The 22897-nt window shown below is 48.0% G+C and overlaps 1 protein-coding gene across 4 annotated transcripts in view; it reads right to left on the minus strand.

Moving 5' to 3' along the window:
* Window positions 1-22897, minus strand: part of SLIT3 (slit guidance ligand 3) — a 758707-nt gene that overhangs the window by 120062 nt on the left and 615748 nt on the right. For all 4 annotated transcript variants that reach the window (XM_059878791.1, XM_024981391.2, XM_059878790.1 and 1 more), the window contains 2 exons: window positions 18206-18277; window positions 14513-14584 (listed from right to left, as the gene is read on the minus strand). In XM_059878791.1, coding sequence (XP_059734774.1) covers window positions 14513-14584; window positions 18206-18277 — 144 coding nt within the window. The remainder of the gene's footprint in view (window positions 1-14512; window positions 14585-18205; window positions 18278-22897) is intronic.

The following is a 22897-nucleotide window of genomic DNA, read 5'->3' on the forward strand; positions in this document are numbered from 1 at the left end:
CCAAAAACAAAGCTGTAAAAGAAAGCTTTCTGGCGAAAGGAAAAGAAAGCTTTCTGGCGAAAGGCTGGCCCAGCAAGTGTGAAGCCTTGAGGGTTACAGGAGTGTTTCCAGGATGTGGCTGCCAAGGCAAGCACTTTGGGTCCTAAAAACCCTTTATGATCCTAGACTGATGAGCTGTGCCCTTCAAACTCATGTGAAACTATTTCTATTTCTCACTTGCTCTTGAATGAAAGTGAGGGGCTACTAAACTAACCAGCAAAAATCTTGAATTGTAAAATTTTCTCTTTTTAACACTGGCTCAGAGCTTCCCTCCCGGGGAAGGACCCGAGAGATACATCATGGCTGGCTTGCCTCTAGAGTTCCTGGTGCCAAGGTCCACAAGACTGGAGTTGGTAATGGAGGGACTGCCATGGGAGCTCAGCCATCCATGCCACCTCTCCATGGCTGCAGCTCCGTCCTCACAGGGGCCCCTGAGCATCCTGTGCGAGGTAGGCAGCTGCGCTGGTGACAAGAGGAAGCACTGCCTGTTTAATCTGGCTAATGATGGGCAGGGGTCCCAAGGGTTCACACAGGTGGCCTCCTGCCTCTAGGTGGAACAAAAAGCTCACGTTATTAGAAGACTTTTCACGTTTTCCAGCGTGCTTTCCTGACATCCTGTTATTCTCACAGTCACCTGGGCAGAGGGGCAGAGCCAGCCTCACATGTTAAAGGTGAGGAAACTGAGGCTGAGAGTTGGGGGAGAGAGAGGGGAGTTGTGCAACGTCATGCATTTCCAAGGAGTATGCTGGAAGCAGTTATGGTGACTGAGGTCTCTGGAGGATTTCCTTCTTCTTTATGAGTGCTTTATCTACCCTGCCCATATGTCTATCCCTTTGCAGCAATTTCCCCTCAAGAATATCCTATGCTTTGTATATTAAATTTTACTCAAAGTCACTCCATTTGTCGGTGGCAGGAGGCGGGGGGAGGGGGGGGGCGCATTCCAGGGAAGATGCTATGGAACAGAGAAACAGGGAGAAAAGAGAGAGAGCCCAATAGGGCTAAACCCCTATGAGTCAGGAATAGATGCTTCACACAACTATTTTTTGGTTTTCTTGTTAAAAAGAAAAATTAAATGGTAAATGATTTGTTCCAAAGCTTGATATTCAGGGCCTTTTGAGGGAAAAACTGAATGAGGTAAAGAGACCAGGTCTGAGGTGCTATCTCATGACCTAAGGACAGACCCTCTCTGTAGCATCCTGCAACATGCCACATGCAACTCTTTTCATCCAGCCCCCCCAGTGTGCTGAAGGTGGGGACAAAGCTACCCTGAGGTGTCACCTCATACCAGTCAGAATGGCCATCATTAAAAAGTCTATGAATAGTAAATGCTGGAGAGAGTGTGGAGAAGAGGGCACCTGCCTACACTGTTGGTTGGGAGCATAAATTGGTGCAGCAACTATGGGGAACAGCATGTAGGGTCCTCAAAAATCTAAAAATAGAACTACCATATGATCCAGCAATCCCACTCCTGGACATATGTCCAGACAAAACTTGAAAAGATGCATGCCCCTTAATGTTCATGAGGCATTCTTTACAACAGCCAACACATGGAAGCAACCTAAATGTGCATCAGCAAATGAATGGATAAAGAAGATGTGGAGTACACATATATGTACACAGGGAAATATTACTCAGTCATAAAAAGAAGGAAGCAATGCCATTTGTAGCAAGATGGATGGACCCAACGGTGATCATACTAAGTGACGTTAGTCGGACAGAGAAGGATAAAACATGATATTACTTACATGTGCAATCTAAAATATATACAAATGAACTTATTTACAAGACAGAAACAGACCCACAGCAGAGAGAGCAAACTCATGGTTATAAAAAGAGAAAGTGGGGTGCAGACTGATAAATTAAGAGTTTGGGAATAGCAGATACCAACTACTGTATATAAAACAGATAAACAGCAAGGTCCTACCACATAGCACAGGGAACTATATTCAATATTTTGTAACAACTTATAATGGAAAAGAATATGAAAAAGACCATATGTACATACACACATACATATGCACAGACATGTGTGACTGAATCGCTCTGCTGGACGACAGAAACAAACACAACACTGTAAACTAACTATACTTTAATTTAAAAAGTCTGGATATTTCTGTCTGTCTCTCTCTGCCACACACACAGACCATAAAAGATTTTTATTTTCTCCTGGAAAAAACCCAAAACAGCTGTCCTAGTCACACTGGGTATATGGGAGGCAGTCACGGAGCAGCTGCCCTCTGTAGATAAGACCTGTGCTCCATGGGCCACCGTCCTCACCGTTCCCTACTGCTTGCCCCTCTCAAGGGGACTGATGCCGAAGCTGAAGCTCTGAGACTCTGGCCACGTGATGTGAAGAGCCGACTCACTGGAAAAGACCCTGATGCTGGGAAAGACCGAACGCAGAAAAAGAGGAAGGCAGAGGATGAGATGGTTACATAGCATCATGGACTCAATGGACATGAATTTGAGCAAACTCTGGGAGATAGTGGAGGACAGAGGAGTCGGGCGTGCTGCAGTCCATGGGGTCTCAAAGAGCTGGACATGACTTAGCAGCTGAACAATAACAGCAACAACAACTCAAGCTTATTCTCCCTACCTTGTCTGAGTGCTGCTGCTGCTAAGTCACTTCAGTCGTGTCCAACTCTGTGTGACCCCATAGACGGCAGCCCACCAGGCTCCGCCGTCCCTGGGATTCTCCAGGCAAGAACACTGGAGTGGGGTGCCATTTCCTTCTCCAATGCATGAAAGTGAAGAGTGAAAGTGAAGTCTCTCAGTCGTGTCCGACCCTCAGTGACCCCATGGATTGCAGCCTACCAGGCTCCTCCATCCATGGGATTTTCCAGACAGGAGTACTGGAGTGGGGTGCCATTGCCTTCTCCGACCTTGTCTGAGTAGGAACTGAAATTTGAGACCTGAGGGCACATTCACAAAGACAAACTGCAGAACTGGGTTCTGGGGAATGCTAGACACCAGATAGGGAGGGTGGCCACGGGGAGAGTGGAGTGGCGTTCCGATCCACCTTGAAAGGGCATCCAGATCGCAGGCCACTCTGGCAACGCTCCTCACCCATCAGGACTATCGAGGCTTCTTGTTTTGATCCAGATGCTTTCTTGTTCCCCTTTGCTCCTAGACCTCTCAGCATGGGATCCTATCGCAAAGGTGGAAGGCATCAAAACAACCCAGGCTGGCACGATTATGAGGCAAAGATAGCGCGAGCAGCAGGAGCAGAAAGAAACACAAAAGGGCAGCGCCTCGGGGTCACTTATTCTCCCCAGGAATGCTTGGCTCCCTAAGGCAAGACACATAGGTGCAGGGAGAGATAAAGCTAAGCTGCTTATCCAGATTTAGATGCCCAGGACCGCCTCACTGATTCCCAGCACCGGCAGCATCCAACAGCCTGTCCTTCTGTCCTGTCTCCTCTGGGAGGAAGGTTGGCAGCTACTCAGCTCAGTCTGGCTTCCATAAAAGGATCTCTCAGCTATCTGGTACAAGAGGACAAGAGCTGCAGGGGAATTAAAAAAAAAAACAACAAACACCCTAAAAACACTAAATAAAAAAACCCCACTCTATGATGGAGCAAAGAGACAGTAACTAACTATTTGAAATAGGGTTCAGCAATTCTGTAAGAAGTTCGGAACACAAGCCTTCTTCCTCTTTCAATGGAGGGATTGATTCTGTCCCCATTCATCCCCCTTTGAGGAGCAGTGGTATAACGGCTGTGCGAATTAATAATAATGTAGCATTGTCTCGAGAGACTGCAGCTTTGTGAGCAGCCCTGTGTGAAAGGTTTTCCAAAGCGCTTTTCATGTAGTGTCTCCTTTCACCCTCACAGTAGCACTGCGATTGTCCTCATTTGGGGGATGAAGAAATTGAGGGTCAGAACGGTGGTGGATTTAACCAAGGTGATAGTGAAGCTCCAGTCTACCTGAGTGCAAAGTTCATCTCTCACCCACCACATGGAGAGAAAAATCCGTATTCTGCCCCTGTCCTTGGTGGAAGGTATTCCCTGTCCCTGGGGAGCTATTTTTGCCAGCTTGGGAACCCACCTGGGCACGCTTCAGGTTGATGGAGGTCTGGCTGGGTCTGGAAGACTGCTTGCCTCTTGGCTGTGAAGAGGCATCAGGAGTCCCGCTGGCTCTTAGGGAGTGCCCAGCACCAGGTGGGTGGGATGGGATGCCCTCTGAAATGCTCACTAAACCTCCATGGGCACGATGGCAGGCTCTTCCCTGAGTGGCCTGCACCTGTGCAAAGCAGGGTCTCAACCTTCAGAGCCCACTGACTAAATGCTGACTGGGGAGCTGGTATGCTTGGCCCTGTACTCCCCTCAGCCTGGGTTCTCACATGAGGCGGACCAGGGGAGAGCGAGGAAGCAGAGACAACAGCTTCCCTTATGCAAGATGGGACGCTCTGGTCCACCTCGCACAAGAGACAGCCTGGTACTCAGGGTCCAAACTTTGATCCCCAACTAGGTCTCAGCTTGACGGCCTGGTGGATCCGGTGAAGGGGAAGGGAGGTATATTCTGTTCATAAATATTTCCCCGGAAGCAGATCCAACCATCTATCGGGGCCATCTGCTCCCAGACCCACCTCCCAAAGGAAACTCAGAGGCCATATAAACAGAAAAGAGATGGAGGTTGGTGGGGAGGAGGGTTTGAGAGGATCCTGTCAGGTGAACCTGGGGCCACATGACCTAACAGGTAATAAACACTGTGTGTGGCCGGCGCTCTCCCAGCCCTTTACAAATAATAACTTGCTGAATCTCCCGACAGCCTCAAGAGGTAAGTGCCCGTCCGTCCGACAGATGATACCTCTGGCACATGCAAAGTGTAAGTATCTTTGACTAAACTGGCACAACTAGTAAGTGGTAGGTCGAGATCTGGATCCATGCTACTTTAGTTCAAAGACTTTGCTGCTATTCCGACTGTGGGAAGTGCCTGCAGCTTCTGGGAGGAGGTGGAAGTTGGTTTTTTGTAGCCACTCCCATTGGCTTAGAGATGATTCTACAATGAAATGAAAGCACAGAGCCATGCTCCCCTCAGAGGAGATCAAGGAGAGTGGAGCACGCACACATCCCCTTCTAAATTTATGTCTAACCGTTAGCTCTGTGAGGCACTCTGCTACCCCGCTCTTCACCGAGCATTTTCAGCTTCCACATATGTTCCACGTCAAGAGGTATTAGCACTCAGCCCATTGACTAACCAACCTAACAATGCTGCTGAGAGATTATCCTTTCCAGAAGTTGTTGCCTTCAGAAAAAGCAAAGTGGGCAACAGAATCCATGGAGAGTGTCAGAGCTGGAGCCTGGGGTGGAGAAAGGTGGAATAAAATATCCAGAGTCCTGGGTCTGGGCTGAGGAAGGGCCCCTGCCTCCAGGCCTGCTGCAGGATCAGGCCTTGCTCGACCGGAAGAATCCCAGGGGCTTCCATCACTCACAGCAGCTTGTAGCCTCCTCCACTCAGGGTCCAGGTAACAGGAGGAGATGGGCCACAGAAGGGAAGAGAGGTTCACCCTGACCCCCACCCCCAGTCTCCCAAAAGAGGCCACAAGTTCGGGGTTCACTTGGCAGCAGCTGTTCTTTCTCATGACTGGCTCTGCTCCCGTCTCTGGCTACAGGGGCAGTAATGGGACAGAGGACCACTAAGACCCCCTTTCTGGCCACTGCCCTTGCCCACATCCCCTACTCCATTAAGATTCCCCCGAGCTTACAGCCTTAGCCACGAGGTTGAGAAAACACCAACATCTGGAGTCAGGTTTAATGATAAATTGCATCAAAATCACCTTGGCAACGCCAGTGGTTCACACATTGATTCAGTGGCCTGAGCTCTCATTTGAATGATATTTATATTCTCCACATCTGCCCACAGGTCTGCGGAAGACAGCAGTTTAAGGCTCTTCCTCCTACTTACACTGTGTTTGTCTGCACATGCCAAAAGCATAATGCAAACCCTGATGCACAAAGTGTTCTTAGGAAACTGGTGTCAAGAAAGAGGGTAGCGGCCACGTCCTGGAGAGTAAGTGAAGCCCTCCTGGGAAAGACCATGGGACAGGAGGATGAGCCCAGCTTCCTGCCAGGAACCTGGGTGCTTCATGGAACCTCCTTTTCTTAAAGTGAGGCTGGAGGGGGTGGCGCATGGTCAGCTTCTGTTTCATAAACACTCAGATGTTTATCATGCTATGGAGGGGAAAGATGGTACCGACAACCTCAGGGCATAACCGTTTCTCTGCCTCCTCCAGTAGGGGAATCATTGTTCAAGAATAGGCTACGGGGAACATGCCCAGTGGTGGGATTGCTGGGTCATCTCTGTATGTGGCTGGACCTAGAGTCTGTCATACAGAATGAAGTAAGTCAGAAAGAAACAAACAAATACTGCGTCTTAATGCATATAAATGGAATCTAGAAAAAATAGTACAGATGAACCTATTTCCAGGGCAGGAAAAGAGATGCAGACATAGAGAATGGAGATGTGGACACAGTGGGGGCAAGAGAGGGTGGGGAGAATTGGGAGATTAGAACTGACACGTCTACGTGTACGCATGCTAAGTCACTGTAGTCACGTCCGAGCTTTAGTCGTGTCCGACTCTGCGACCTTATGAACTGCAGCCCTCCAGGCTTCTCTGTCCAAGGGATTCTCCAGGTGGGAATCCTGGAGTGGGTTGTCATACCCTCCTCCAGGGGATCTTTGCAACTCAGGGATCAAATCCGCGTCTCCTGCATTGGCAGGTGGGTTCTTTACCGCTGAGCTGCCTGGGAAGCCCCGGACATGTATACACTGCACAACCACAACAGACAGCTAGTGCGATGCTGCTAAAAAGCACAGAGAGCTCAGCCCCTGTGGGATGCGATAACCTGGAGGGGTGTGATGGGGTGGGTGGGAGTGAGGTTCAAAGGGAGGGGACATGTGTACACATACAGCCGATTCACTTCACTGCACAGCAGAAACTAACACAACATTGTAAAGCAATTTTATTCCAATAAAAAAAGGAATGGGTTGCAAAGGCTGTTATGAAAACAGAAATTCACTGTGTGTCCCTGTGAGTATTTCCCACTATTAAGCACTGGCATAAACTATTAGTGAGGATGCCAATTAGGGGAGCCATTCTAGACCCCTGATTAAGCTGCAGTATTTAGAGTTGACCCCTTTGTATCTTCTCTTTTAAAATTTTTCCTTTAGAATTAACCCTCTGCCATCCTGAAACTCTTTATCTACTAAGTGCAATAAGGGCCACTCTCTTGTCTTAGAATAAACATGCTCTCATCCCTCCCATATGAAATATGAGGGATTTATTTTGACCTTTGGTAACCTCCTGAGGCTTCCCAGGTGGCTCAGTGGGTAAAGAACCTGTCTGCAATGCAAGAGACACTGGAGATGCGGGTTCAATCCCTAGGTTGGGAAGATCCTCTGGAGGAGGAAATGGCAACCCACTCTAGGATTCTTTCCTGGGAAATCCCATGGACAAAGAAACCTGGCGGATTACAGTCCATGGGGTCCCAAAGAGTCACACGACTGAGCACGCACGCAAGGCAACCAGAGGGAAGCTGAGATACTGACAAATCAGACAAGGGAGCCAGCACCTGCTCTCAGGAGATGGAGGGCTTGTGCGAGCTGGCTTGCTCCTTTCTTCCCCAACAGCTACTAGGGTCACATTCGCCTATCTGATTGCTACCTGGTTCTGAATCAGTCCTTTAAGAGAGATAAACCCTTTAACAAGGATAAACCATCCACTCAATGACCAAAGCATGGAATGATTCCAGAATTTAAGTCTCCCTAAGAGACTCAGCTTCCCTTAGGAAGCTCCAGATACACAGGAGAGGGAAGAATTCCTCCCTCAAGAATGCATGACAAGGCTTCCCTGATGACTCAGTGGTAAAGAATCCGCCTGCCAATGCAGAAGTCACGGGTTCAATCCCTGATCCCAGAAGATTCCACATGCTTCGCAGCAACCAAGCAACCGTGGGACACAACTGCTAAACCCGTGTGCCGCAGCCACTGAAGCCGTGTGCCCTAGAGCCTGTGCTCTGCAACGAGAGAAGCCTGTGCACCACAGCTAGAGAAAGCCTGTGTGCAGCAAGGAAGACCCGGAGCAGCCAAAACCAATGCATGACACGGGCTTTCCTGGCTAAGACTCCACACTCCCAATGAAGGAGGCCTGGGTTTGATCTCTGGTCATGCTGGAGAAGACTCCTGAGAGTCCCTTGGACAGCAAGGAGATCAAACGAGTCATTCCTAAAGGAAATCAGTCTTGAATATTCACTGGAAGGACTGATGCTGAAGCTGAAGCTGAAGCTCCAATACTTTGGCCACCTGATGTGAAGAGTTAACTCATTGGAAAAGACCCTGATGCTGGCGGATTGAAGGCAGGAGGAGAAGGGGGCACCAGAGGACAAGATGGTTGATGGCATCACTGACTCAATGGACATGAGTTTGAGCAAACTCTGGGAGATAGTGAAGGACAGGAAAGCCTGGCGTGCTGCAGCCCATGGGGTCACAAAGAGTGGGACACAGCTTAGCAGCTGATCAACAATAACAGGGAACTAGGCTACTAGGAATTCGTATGCCACAACTAAAGATCCCACGTGCCTCAGTGAGGTTCTGCACTTGGCAACAAAGATCTCGCTGCAACGAAGACCTGGTGCAGACAAGTAAATTTTAAAAAATAGTAATAATAAAAGGAATGCATTACAAAGTAAGTCTGCTTCTACTTCTGGAGAGAATTCTCATCATCTCATCTCAGCCCAGTCTTTAAAAACAAGCAGCTTCTTGATTGTCCTCTCACTGAGTTCAGGGCAAACTCTAGTGGGGATGAGGACAGTGAGCTCGAGGAAGTGCCACAGAAGATAGTGGGCCCCTGATTTAGACTGAGGCTAACAAGAGGAGCTGAGTAACTATCAGTTCCATGGTACTTCCTCCTTGGCTTGAGCCAGTGAGGAATTCTTGTTTCGTGTATCACCAAACTAGCTCTGCAGATTGACCCATGACTGGGTCAGACGCAGATGTCTGGCAGGGACTCCACGTTCAGAGTGCTCGGGTTCCAATGCTCCATCATTTACACACTGAGAGACAATGGCCAAGCTACCTACATCATCAGTTGCTGAGTTTCTACATCTGTAAAATGAGCCTCTCAACAATATCTTCCTCTTGGCATGGTTGTAAAGGTTAGATGAAATTGCTTAGCACAGGTTCTGGAGCGTATTAAGTCTTCAATAAATGTTATTAGCAGCAGTAGCTATACTAGTGAAATAGCTGGTGAGGGAAAGTGAGCTATAGGGAGTTAAGTTTTGCTCACTGCCCTGTAATTGGCAGGTTGCTTGGAAAACTCCAAGACCCTTCAATGGCCTTGTCTGCCTTCCAAGGAAATCAAACAACAGGCGCCTGGGTTGCCTTAACTCCTCCCAGCCCCAAGACGGTCTGGCTTGGGTTAAGACCTCCTGGAGCTGGTTTAACATCGACTGGAGCCAGGATTTATGTGAAAGCTTCCACCTCAAATGACTGCCCACCCCACCTGAGTGTCTCTCCCATGTGTGCCGTGCAATCAGTGAGCACTAACTGAATGCACTGACCCCCGGAGAGCTGTAACACTGCAGCCTGATAACCGCCCATGCAAGGAAGAAGTGATGGCTCTGGAGACATGCTCGCTGCTTGCTTCCCTGCATTAGAGAGGGCCAACTCCTGAGCTGTAAAGTCACAAATCTGGGGGCATTTTGGCTGGACACACACTCAGGATCACAATCTCCAGGACCCCAGGAACCAGGGTGGGCAGGGGAATGGTGAAGATCTAAGCCTTCACACTAAAGTTTCCAGTGATAAAGAGGGTGGATGGAGCCTGGGAGAAGAGGACAGGTCACTTCTCAGGTGATCAGAGTTGGGAGTGCACATCCAGCGGCATGTTCTGTCCTAACCGTGATTCTGAGATGTCTCCATGTAGGAAGTTTCAGTTTCCCGCAGCTTACAATGGAATCTCTCAACACGCTTCTTGCCCAACTGGGCCCCTGACTTGCATCCTAGCAGCCTGTCTCAAGGAAGAAAGCTGGCAGATTCGTTCATACCCTCAAAGATCATAAGGGTTGTTCGAACTAAACAACAAATGTGTGTTTAGACTTACAGATGTAAGTCTGTACTTCTAAGTCTGTAGTCAGTATTTATGCAGATGGAAGTCTGCAGGAACTGAACCTTTTAGGATTAATTACGGGGAGACATACTATTTTCAAACACGTGAAGAATATGAGAATAGCCTTTTCTGAGTTTTGCAGAAGCCATGACTGAAGTTTAGTACAAGAAATAGCTGGAGCCCCTTTGCCGTCCACCTGAAACTATCACAACATTGTTAATCAATTATACTCCAATATAAAATGCAAAGTTAAAAAAAGAGAAAGCACTTCCTGACCTTTTCAGTAAGCCGAATTCACCACAGAAACCATCAGCACAAGAGCAGCAGGGTTTGTGCCAGTGTGTGTGGGATAGGATTCTACACCAGCTGGGACAGAAGCTGTCCGGGAAGCGCTAAAAATTTTGGAACTCCAGCTAAAGGAGGTGACTCTTGCGAGGCTGACACCCAGAAGACAGGGTACTGGACTTGTGGTCCCTTCCCAGGACTGCTGAAGCTTGTTCATGGAGACCTGTTGGCTGCAGCCTCTGAGAAGCCCTGAAGACTGAGTTTCCCGTTAGTGTTGGCCATCTGCCAGAAGCAACAGGGCATGAAGATGACCCGGGAGGGATGGGTACCTAACAGGCTGGCCTAGTGTAGTAGGGTGGCTGAAAAGTTTGGGGACACGGGGAAAGAGGGGATGGGCAGGCAGGACAACCAGCTACAACACACCTGCTTTATTATGGGCTGAGTACAAACTCTGCTTATTGTAATACAGTGGGCTGGTCATGGAACTAGAGCGGCTGTCTCTTGTTTGCTGCTGCTAAGTCGCTTCAGTCGTGTCCGACTCTGTGTGACCCCATAGACGGCAGCCCACCAGGCTCCCCCATCCCTGGGATTCTCCAGGCAAGAACACTGGAGTGGGCTGCCATTTCCTTCTCCAATGCAGGAAAGTGAAAAGTGAAAGTGAAGTCGCTCAGTCGTGTCCGACTCAGCGACCCCACGGACTGCAGCCTACCAGGCTCCTCCATCCATGGGATTTTCCAGGCAAGAGTACTGGAGTGGGGTGCCATTGCCTTCTCTGATCTCTTGTTTACAGCCATCTTTTTACCCTAATTTGATGTGTACAACATGAAAAGTACAGGCACATGGGAATTTATAAAGAAGTGCCAGCTATATTTAAAATGGTTAACCAACAAGGTCGTGCTATATAGCACAGAGAACTCTGCTCATTGTTATGTGGCAGCCTGGTTTGAAAGGGAGTTTGGGGGAGAACGGATACATCTGTTTGTAAGGCTGAGTTCCTTTGTTGTCCACCTGAAGCTATCACAACATTGTTAATCAGCTAGACCCCAACATAAAACAAAAAGGTTTTTGTTTGTTTTTTTTAAGTGCCAGAAAGGAAACATCCAAGATCATTTTGGGCGACAGAGACAGCTTGGCTTTTTGCTGTTGTTTTTCAGTCACTAAGCTGTGTTTGACTCTTCGTGATCCCTGTGATCTCTGGACTGGTACTGCCAGGCTTCCCTGTCTTTCATTATCTCCTGGAGTTTGCTCAAACTCATGTCCGTTGAGTCGATGATGCCATCCAACCATCTCATCCTCTGTCGCCCCTTTCTCCTCCTGCTCTCAACCTTTCCCAGCATCAGGGTCTTTTCCAATGAGTTGGCTCTTCACATCAGATGGCCAAAGTAATGGAGCTTCAGCTTCAGCATCAGTTCTTCCAACGAATATAGTTGCTTTGTGATGCGACCATAGTTTGAGAGATGGAGAGAGAAGAAAAAACACAAAACCCTTGCAGAAAGCTTTCAAGTCAAAGGAAAGGAAATTTCTCAGACTAGCAGGGTGTTCTAATCAGAGCCTTATCGGAATGTCTCCAGTCTAACAAGGAGAAAGCCAATCTACCGAGGGCGGAATGCTACATTAGATCCAATCAGAATCTGCTTTCTAATTGCTCAACACCAGGTCAGAGCCCAGTGACAGCTACAGTTGCTGGTTCTTTCTGGAAAGTGAGGAACTTGAGTTGTGTCAACTCTTGGTCTCAAGGGAAGGGAAAAGCTTTGTCTTCACTCCCAGATATTCAGCTCCATCAGCTCAAAATAATGAGACACAACCAGAGTTTTTTCCTGGCCCGTGCAAAGCTCTAGTCATCTTACGACTGCTGTCAGCTGGGAGCTGGAATCTATTTCCTTTTTTAAAAAACATGCATTCAGGACTTCCTTGATGGTCCAGTGGTTAAGAATCTGCTTTCCAATGCAGGGGACGGGGGTTTGATCCATGATCAGGGAACTAAGACCCCACATGCTGTGGGGCAACCAAGCTCAGGCGCCACGACCAGAGAGAAGCCTACACACTGCAACGAAACTCCTTAGTGCTGCACCCGAGAGCTGACACAGCCGGATAAAACAGCAGATACATAAACAGAGCGAACGGCAAGAAACACGGCCCCCGAGCGTGCGTTTATGATACTGTTGCTGTATGCCCTGCACCGTGCTAGGCACTTTGATGCGTGCTATGTTTCTCCCTAATGCCTACAAGGGCATATAGCATTCAACAATCAAAACATGACTGTTACAGGATATCTACCCCAGCCCAGTGAAACACGACACCTCCGAATCTCCCTCTAGGCCATCCTATTGTTGTCTTCTGGCAGGGGATTAATAGGTACAGTCAACTGGCCTTCTGGTGGCAGTTATACCTTACATTTTCTTTGCTCCAAGCAAAGAATACCATCTGTGAAACCCCCCAGCTCACTGCAGAGCCCTGACATGTCCTTCTAACAAATAGCCACAAAGGCCCACCGAGGGCTGCGACCCTTGAACACTGATAGGTACACAGAGCCACACAGAGAGAGACAGACACGGAGACAGAGGTGTGCAGGGCTGGACAAAGAGGAAGCAGAGAAAAAGACACTGAATTTTCTTTCTCTGGCTTTCCTCTTCACTGAAACAAGCCTTCCCGGTGCTGTGATGGATGTCCTGTCTGAAAACTAGCTGGCCACCTCATCCAGGCGTGATTCATGTGCTGCTACTGTGTGAGGAGACTCTGTCCAGGGCTGAGTCTTACAGGGCACAGAAAGGGTAGAGAGCAGAGATGTGGGAAGAAAAGGCTAAAGGAAAAGCCTCACTTCCTTTTTCTTGAAGAGTCCTGGGCGTCCCCGTGTGAGATGCACTGTGGACCTTCTTCCGTCCACCCTTGTTCCTGACTGCCCACCCATCCGGAGATAAAACTTGACTACATTGTCAGCAAGCTCGTGACGGAGCTTCACTTAACTGCACACAGGAGGCAGGAAGGGCCCAGGCCGCTTCTGTAAGGGGCCTGCGACTCGGAGGTGATTGTACAAGGGAGCATGTATGAGTGCGTGCGCGCGCGTGCACACACACACACACTCACACACACACTCATCTGTACTCAGATGCATGCCTCTGATAACATACATCTTGTGGTATTCAGAGGTGTGGGGGCCTTCTGAGCCACAGGACCATGTAAGCTCTTCTCCAGCTTCCACACCCATTTTCTGTATGATTGAGGGCAAGTCATTTACCTCTCTGAAACTTGGTACTGTCCATTGCTAACAGGATACTCAAGATCATTTCCTAATACCAATAGGAATTATGATGTGCAGACATGGATGTGTACACACACACTTCCCACACCCACAGTACATGCGTGTAGATGCTACGGCTACCTGATCACAAACCAGGGATAATTCTAGCCTGATCATAAAATCTTAAAATACAAGATGAGCTAAATTCCTTTCCTTGTCTCTCCACATCAGAGTTCACTTACTTTCTTCAAACATTTAAGCTCAAATGACCAGAATGAAATAAAAGCAAATAAATAATCCCAGAGCTTAAAATTTGAGGCAAGAAATCCTCCTTTAAATTAAATAAACACTTCCCCCCTCAGCCATATCTTTCCCAGATAGAGTCACAACAGTGACTGATTATGCTCCTAATTATTTCACAGACCCAACCCTACCTCCTTCAAGGTCACATGTCTACCGTCAGCTCTGTTTCAGCTTTAGTAATGGAATACAGTGTATGAACATTTTAGTTCCCTAAATTCTGAGCATTATCGCGGATTTGACTCTGGCTTAATTTCTAGCCCCCCAAGCCTGAGGGTGGTGATTCTTGCTCGGGTCAGGCTCCCAAGCTGCATCACCTAGATTGTTCACACTGACTTTAGCCTTCCTCTGCCAACTCCCCAGCTCTATTTCCACCAACATGAGGTGGTGGAGGTGAGGGCTGGACAGCTCAAAACAATTTCTTTTTTCCATTTAATGAGCACAAAGTCAAAAGAAGAACTCTACAGAGCATGGCTCAAAGTTTGCAAAAAAGAGCCTGTTAACAGTTCTAGAGACAATATTAGTGACAAAGTTCCTACTCACAGCAGCTGCAGGGACACCAGCCCATCAAATAGTCCCTTGGGAATCTCCGTGATCTTGTTCCCATAGAGCACCCTGGAAAAGAGCAGAGGGGACAGTGGTCACTGCGGATGGGAGGCCACTGTCACCCCTTCACGCAGGAGGTCACCACCTCGGCCCACTCCGGTGGGATCTCAGCATCGCCTTCCCCAGCCCGCCTCTTCCCTCCTCCTCACCAGTGAGACAGGGGGCTCGCGCCTCTGAGGCTGGAGGGGCAGGCCGCCTGAGAGGCGAGGAGGAAAGGACTCCATCCTCATCTCCTCCTGGGCAGCCCTACTCAATAAGTAATCCACAATAGCAAGACACGGTCCTTTTGTGGTGTCTCCCGGAGCTGCTAATATGACTCACACCCTGGCAATAAATAAGACGTGTGGGAAGCCAGCCAGCCCTGTGTTTTCTTGTCTTCAATGGGTATTGATCAGGCTGAGCCCAGCCTACAGAATGTTTCCTTTTAATATCCTGTTCCATCCTAAGGAATTCCTGAACTGAGTCCTTTAATCATCCATCTAGACAGGGCTTTGGATATCTGGGGTCCTACCCAGATGGCTCAAGGACTGCTGAGTCAAGGACCGGCTCTTTGGAAAAACTAGGGAGCAAGGAACTGTTATTGCAGTAATAGCAGCTTCTGTATTCCAGCCTCTTTTTCCCATTCTCTGAGCTCCAGGAACCAAGGAATTCTTTTTACCCTTCTGTCTTCCAGCCTCGGAGTCCCTCACACTGGGTCTCCTATTTAAGGGCTGGTCTCTGGTGACTTCTGACGCACCAGAAGTGTGGGGAAGAAGTCTCCTGAGTCTGGCTCTTCCGTAGACACTGCTGGCTTCTCTTCTCTCATCCGTGGCACAGACTTTGATGATCTCTTGAGTCCAGCCTCCTCTGAGATGGAGGGAACTTAGCTAAGAAAGATCTTTTAAAAAAATGTTTCCCTCTTGAGGCCTGGAGCACACTGAATTAAGTCAAGATTTGATTCCCACTCAGATTGCAAATCCAGGCTGTGACGTGTCTTTGAGGAGGCAAAATATTAGGATGAGGAAATGGTAAATGGAAGTGATAAACCCACCCCCCGTTTTCCAGACACCACCAGGAGAGAGTAAGTGTCCCACTCAGCCTGCGGGTGTGTTTCATTAATGTTTCAACAAATTAATGACTAAATAAAAGTCAGCATGATGGCTCAGGCTCCCATTTGTAATTCATATGACTGTCTCACTGCTCACTGTGGCAAATGCAGTGCCATCACCGTCTGCTCGGCTTGGCAGATGGCAGAACCTCCAGTGCAGCAGGGGCTGGTGGGATGACAGGCAGGGTGGGGAAAGGGGGTCCTTGAATCACAGGTCCACGTGGGGTGTGCCTAAGCCTCAGTGGGTCGAAGCCACTCTGGTGGCTGAGGGGGGCTTCTGGGCATAGACCTGTCTGCCTGTATCCTCAGCTCTTTCCTGGACTTCCCTTCCCACCTTTCGGATCTGGCCTTAAACAACTCATCCTTGGAAGGTTCTCTTGAATATCTCAGTCAACATTTTCTGTCTTTCTGCATTTGATTTTTTTAAAATTAAGTAACAATTTACATACAGTAAATTTACATACATACAGATAGATTTTCTATCACCTATTTTTTTATTACCTCACCCCTTTTCATTATGTCACGTTACATTATTACATATTTATTCATTTTAAACATTTTCTGTGTCTCCTCTACAGCCCCCTTTAATAGATGAATAGATCCCATGTGTGTGATGACATCATGTGGACTGTTCACGGCTGGCTCCCTAGAGCTGAAAACTGAACAGGATCTAACACGGTGAACGCCTGTTTGAGAGAACAGTGCACAGGTATGGGGTAAGGCCTTCTTGCCCTTTGCTTTGGCCGCTCCTCACTCTGGGCAGGGGGTGTTGTTCTTCGAAGCCCCTTGAGGCCAAGACTTGCCTGTCCAGTCACGGCCACTTTCTCAGAGCCTGTGAGGCTGTTCAGCATGTGGTAAGCGTCTGTTGAATGGATGATGCGTGTGCTGGGGATGAGAGCACTTCATTTAAACAATGCCCTGATGGAGTTCAGAATTGGCTAGTGGCACGCCAGTTTCCCATTGGGCAACCAGATTGTGAATTTCTTTTCCTGTAAGACAGGAAGCGTCTCACGGTCCTCAGCGGGCTCCCAGACCCCGGCAAAGGGAAAGCAGCCGGGGACAGGAGGGCGGGGGCAGGGAGAGGATCCTGGTGGCAGACGGCCACTCTCCCTCCTCCTCTGTGATCTTCAGCACAATAAGCAGACACTAATCTTACGCACAATCCTGTCTTTGATATCCCAACCAGATGTTCTACCTGATAAATGAAACTAATTTACTTCGCCAGCAGCAGGCAACAGCTGAATCAAGAGACCTCCCTGTCTCCAGCCCCTTCCCAGCGGGATAGGGCCAGGTGGGGGAAAACGTGTATCTTGTTACCTGCCCACTCATCAATTAAACAAATAGGTTGCACAGAGAGACAAAGCACGGACAGCTTGCCTCTGAGCATCCTTTCCCCTGCCAAGTAGGGCAGGTCACCAAATAATACAAATATCAACTGATGACACCTTAGCTGTATCTTGTACTTTTCACGTTATCTCAGGATGCGGTATAGATGGGGATCAAGAGCATGGTTCTGGAGTCAGACTGCTTGTGTCTAAATCCTGCCTTTCTCACTTGTTACTGTGGACTCTGGATATCCAAAGTTACATTGGTTTATTCAACATGTCTTTTTTTTTTTTTTTGCACAATCACTACATACCAGGTACTGTTTGAGGTACCAGAGATTCAGCCAGGATCAAAAGAGACAAAAGCCTCTGTTTGTGTGGAGTTTAGATGACCCAGTTTTTAGATGAACCATCAAAGACAGATGAGGACAGGTTTCCTATTTTAGGTCCTTGTGAGGATGAAGTTTGCAAGCCTCCTAGAAGAGTACCAGGTACACAGTAAGTGCTCACTAAGTACTGCCAGGGATTGTTGGGACTGCAGTCATGAACACATTTCAGGCAGGAGAGGTGTCACTGTGCCATTTTGCCTGTGAGGGAACATGCACACCAGAGGCAAGTGATGGTCCTTGTGCCACAGGGCAAGTCTCCGGCAGGGTCAGAACAAAGCTCTATGCCTTCCTGCCCCAGAGGGTCTCTGAGCCCCTGGTAGGCACAGCTTTGGTTCCATCCAAGAGCCTGCTTTCAGGTTTCAAAATCAAAGAAAGGCTTATAGGATGGGGTTGATGCATTCTCAGAACAATAGCCATGAGATAGGTTTGGAGAAAAAGCCTTAAAATCAGAGGAAGAAAATGAGATCCTCCCTAGACAAGGCCACATGCATGGAAAACATGGCACATGGTACTAATCATACATTACAATCCTCTCTCTTCATCTCCCCGGACAGTGCTGCCGAGGTGGGGGAATGCAGTTGGAGGAGAAGATGCATTCGAATTAGAAGCCAATAACTGGGAAGGCTGCTGGGCACTTAATCAATAAAAATAATGCATTTGGGTTGTAGAAATATTCCCCAAGATCAATTTCCCCTGAAGAAATATTTGTTTCTTTTACCAGGTTGCCACAAGTGTGTAAGGGAACATAAAACCTTGATAAACACCGCCTGGAAAATATGAATGCATCCCTCTCCCACTCCCACCCCACATGCCTCTGCTCCCCACTTACAGTGACGTGAGTGACTTCAGACCCTGGAAGGCATCTGGAGCAATGTCTGAGATCTGATTCTTGCTGATGTCTCTGAAAAATTAACAGGGAAGTCTGAGAACACAGCTCAAAGGTATGATATGGCCATATCTGAGGGGTGGACCAAGCATTGCAGGTATGCAAAATGGTGAGGATGAATTCATCAATTTATTTATTTATAGTGCGAGAGCAGGTCTTAAAGATCATTCAATTCAAATGCCTCATGATACAATGCGCTATATATGTGTATCCCTCTTCTTGGCTTTCAAAGCACGCTTACTCGTGGCATCTTGACTTTGACATACGGCCATGCACATGGCAGCCTTCGCTCTGCAGGTGGGAAATGGCACCCAGTTCGATGAGGGCCTTATCGTAGGTTGCAGAACCAGGCAATTATAGCATAAAGGAAGCAAAAGCCAGCTTCGCCCAAACATAGCCCAGGGTTCCTGTGAGCCTCACCTTCTTGTGTAATGTCTTGGCAAATGCTTATTTTTCTCCCCCAAAGTCCTGAGTCATTTTGCCTCCCCAGTGACTTCTCCCTGACCTGAATGGAGGTTTTGAGCAGTGACTGCAGTCTCTGTCTGGTTCAGTGCATCTTCAGCCGTGTGGTATAAAGACATCATGAGAGCCTCACGGTGACTTTGAGACATGTGATTGCCACTGGCAATACTCCTTGGACGGAAGCAAGCCCAGGGTGGTGAAGACCAGAAACAATGTGAGTGAGAAGGATGCTGTGTGTTAGAAGCAGCTAACCCAGCCTTGGGGCATTGGGATCTCCCCGATCGGGAGGTTGCTTACTCCGCAGTACCCCAGTGACTTCTGAACACCCACATCTAGTTCTCACTAACGACATTTCCCTGAGTGCAGAGATGTCTCTTAGGAGTCATTAGCTCAGAGACAGCCTCTGGGCTCCTGTCCCTGGATGTGGAGATGCTCCAATTTCCAGCTACAATGAACTCTGGTGCCTCTTCTTTAACAAAATAAATCAACGGGTCTTTGCTTTTGTGAAAAAGAGGGGAAGTTGGGGGCCTTGGAGGGTCAACAAGGAGGAGACGGGAATATTGAGAAGAAAGCATGTCTAAGCAACTGCTTCCAGCGAGGTCAGACGCCCGGCTCTCCTAGCCTCTTAAGTGCATTCCTTGAGCCTGTTTCTCTACGCCTTCTGCATGTGTGTGCTAAGACACTTCGGTTGTGTCCGACTCTTTGCAACGCTATGGACTGTAGCCTGCTAGGCTCCTCTGTCCATGGGATTCTCCAGGCAAAGAATACTGGAGCTGTTTGCCTATTACCTCCTCCAGGGGATCTTCCTGACCCAGGGATTGAACCCCTGTCTCTTATGTCTTCTGCATTGGCAGGCGGGTTCTTTACCACTAGCACCACTTGGGAAACTAGCCTTCAGAAGGGCTGCCCGACAACTTGCGCTTAGGTCTCTGCTCCCTTCGCTCCCTGTTTCCATGGCTTGTGAGTTGAAAGCTACTTCTCAGGTTAACGTTTCTTAGCACAGCTGGTGGGCTTATCCCTTGAGCAGGAGAGAGCGCCTCTAACAAATCCACAGATTGTGCTCGCAAACTCATCAGCTTATACCAGGCTTTTCTTCAGAGCTTTTTTTTTTGTATAAGGGTCTTAACAAGCAAATGCCCCAGATTACCCTAATCTTGCTGGGCCTCAGCATGGCTGCCTAGTAAGGCACTTCAGGCAAGTGCACAGTCTGTACTTAGATCATTCCAGTGAGAAAGCCTGTTTTGTTTGGTGATTTTTTTTTTTTTTTGGTGACATTCCTAGTGGGATGTCCCTTCAAGGTCCTGAGCCCTTTACCATGTGAGAGAAAATTCTGTGACCAGTGGGGAAGCCCTCTTTAGCCTTGTCAGTGCAAATTAGTTTTAAGTTCACGACTAAACTTCTGGAAGCATTTTTCTCTAAGGACAAGGTGAGATGTCTCATGATTTGAAGATGCTGGGGAGTAGACCTGGGATTGCTCCCCCCGCCCCCACAGTGGCTCAGCTGGTAAAGAACTTGCTGGCTAATGCAGGAGACGCAAGAAATTTTGGTTCGATCCCTGGGTCAGAAGATTCCCTGGAGGAGGGCATGGCAACCCATTCCAGTGTTCTTGCCTGGAAAATTCCATGGACAGAGGAGCCTGATGGGCTACAGTCTGTAGGGTTGCAAAGAGTCGGACATGACTGAGTGCCCAGGCATGCATGCACGCAGACACTGGAGAAGTGATAGTTTAGCTGGGAACTGACTGTGGTGGTTCTTAATTCTGTAGGAAGGAAATAAGCAGCCATGGGGGGTAAAGGACCAGGAGTGACAAGTGATCAGACACAGCGATTTGGGCACAGAACTGGCATCTCCAGTCTCCTTTCTATTTCATCGAGTTGGGTGCAGAAGGTGGTGGCCCTGGACAGGAAGGCAGCCTAGGAAGGTTGAGTGCCCACCCATCTCCATGCCTGACCCCCCCCACCCCCAGTCCACATCAGGTGGTCCCAGAGCTGATTCCTGGTGTCTGGGTCACCCTTGACTAGTGGTTCTCAAACCCCATTAGAAGTTTATTAAAATGCACCCACAAGGGCTCCCCTGATGGTTCAGTGGTTAAGACTCCATGCTTCCAATGCAGGGAGCCCAGGTTTGATCCCTGGTTGGGGCACTAAGATCCCACATGCCACGAAGTGAAGCTAAAAGATTAAAAAAAAAAATTAAACACACCCATAGAAAGTCTGATTTGGCCAGCTGGGGAACTGGGGTTAGAAACCTGCATACATAACAAATCTCCAGGTGATTCCAAGGCAGGTGGTCCCTGAGTTGTACTTGAGATCAGTATTTCAGAATATGGTTAGTCTCAAACCTACCCCAGTCCCCTGGATGATGGAGAAGAAGTGGCCTTTGCAAGCTGTTCAGAACAGAGGTGGTAATTTCCAATGCTGATGAGGGTCAAGTGGGGAATATGAGCTTAAAACACTAGAAGTTGGTGGAACTTTGCTCTGCCTAAGAGCATGGGAGGGAAAGAACTCAACATCTTGAAGGTGTGGCCTTTAAGTGTCAGTGCTCCCGCTTAACCAGCCCTGTAAGACTGGCATCCTCCCTAATCCCTCCTACTCTTTATTTTCTTGGGCTCCAAAATTACTGTGGATGGTGAGCACAGCCATGAAATTAAAAGATGCTTGCTCCTTGGAAGAAATGCTATGACAAACCCAGACAGCATATTAAAAGACAGAGACATCATTTTGCCAACAAAGGTCTGTATAGTCAAAACCAGGGTTTTTCCCAGTAGTCATGTATGAATTGAGGGTTGGACCATAAAAAAAAGCAGAGCACTAGAGAACTGATGCTTTCAAACTGTGGTGCTGGAGCAGACTCTTGAGAGTCCCATGGACAGCAAGGAGATTCAACCAGTCAATCCTAAAGGAAATCCAAAAAAAAAAAAAAAAATCCTAAAGGAAATCAACCCTGAATATTCATTGGAAGGACTGATGCTGAAGTTGAACTTCCAATACTTTGGCCACCTGATGCGAGAGCCAACTCATTGGGAAAAAACCCTGATGCTGGAGTCTTTTCCTCTCCTGACGAGGGTAGGAGGAGAAGGGGGCAACAGAGGATGAGATGGTTGATGGCATCACTGACTCAACAGATGTGAGTTTGAGCAAACTCTGGGAGATAGTGAAGGATAGGGAAGCCTGGCATGCTGCAGCCCGTGGGGTCGCAAAGAGTCAGACACGACTGAGTGAGTGAACCACAGAACAACCTTTATACTAGATTTTACCTGGAAATACTTTTTTTACACTAAGCTGACCACTTGAAATTCATTCTATTCAGGGACAAAGCCATTCAATCAGGAAAACTTTTATTTTGTCATTGGAATGGAGATAAGAAGAGTATGTGGTTCATTCATTGTTGGAGGAAAACATCCTTCTGTGAGATAGTAGAGATAAACTGGTCACATATGCCTGGCAGGAATTTACCCTCTGTGTTTTAAAATCTGTTTTCTCCAGGGACCCTACATCTCCCAAGCCCTTGCACTTCAGTCTAGATTTCTGACGTTAGTCAGAAAAAATTTTAAGTGCTCTCTCTTTCCTACCACCATCCTCTTGGGAAGGAAAAAAAGAGCATCATAGTAAATATCAATAGCATCAAAATGATCAAAAATGAAATTCACTCCCCAGGTCATAACTGAGAAGGTCTTATGAATTTTGAATGCACAGATCGTGGCAGTTCTAAGCGGATGGAGAAAGGGCAGTAAAACATAGCCATGTTCTAAATTACCTGGACTTCACAAAAAATTAGAGTAGTCACTTAAATCATGCAAGAGATAGAGGTTGGGGCAGTGAATGAATTTGTCATTTTTCACTGAAATTACTATCTGGCTGCATAATCAAGCTGGGCTTTAAAAATGAATTGGGAGGGTGGGGATGGAAAATGAGCTGGGAAAGCAGGGAGACCGGGAGATGAATGGCCTAAGATTTTAAATATTAAGGCCTATATTTATACAGCCCCTCCAACAGGAATGCTGCCTAGTGGGGGGAAGGAGAATGTGCTCAGGGCTGGCACATTATGTTGGTTTCTACTTCTGGAACTATACCAGGAGAAAATCTTGTTTGGTTTGGATTTCCAGGGAGATGGGAAGTTGGTTTCCTGATATCTGAGGGTAAAGCCTGACAATGCCACTGTTTCTCAGGGGTG

The sequence above is a fragment of the Bos taurus genome, chromosome 20, assembly GCF_002263795.3.
Source record: "Bos taurus isolate L1 Dominette 01449 registration number 42190680 breed Hereford chromosome 20, ARS-UCD2.0, whole genome shotgun sequence".
Lineage (NCBI taxonomy): Eukaryota > Metazoa > Chordata > Mammalia > Artiodactyla > Bovidae > Bos > Bos taurus.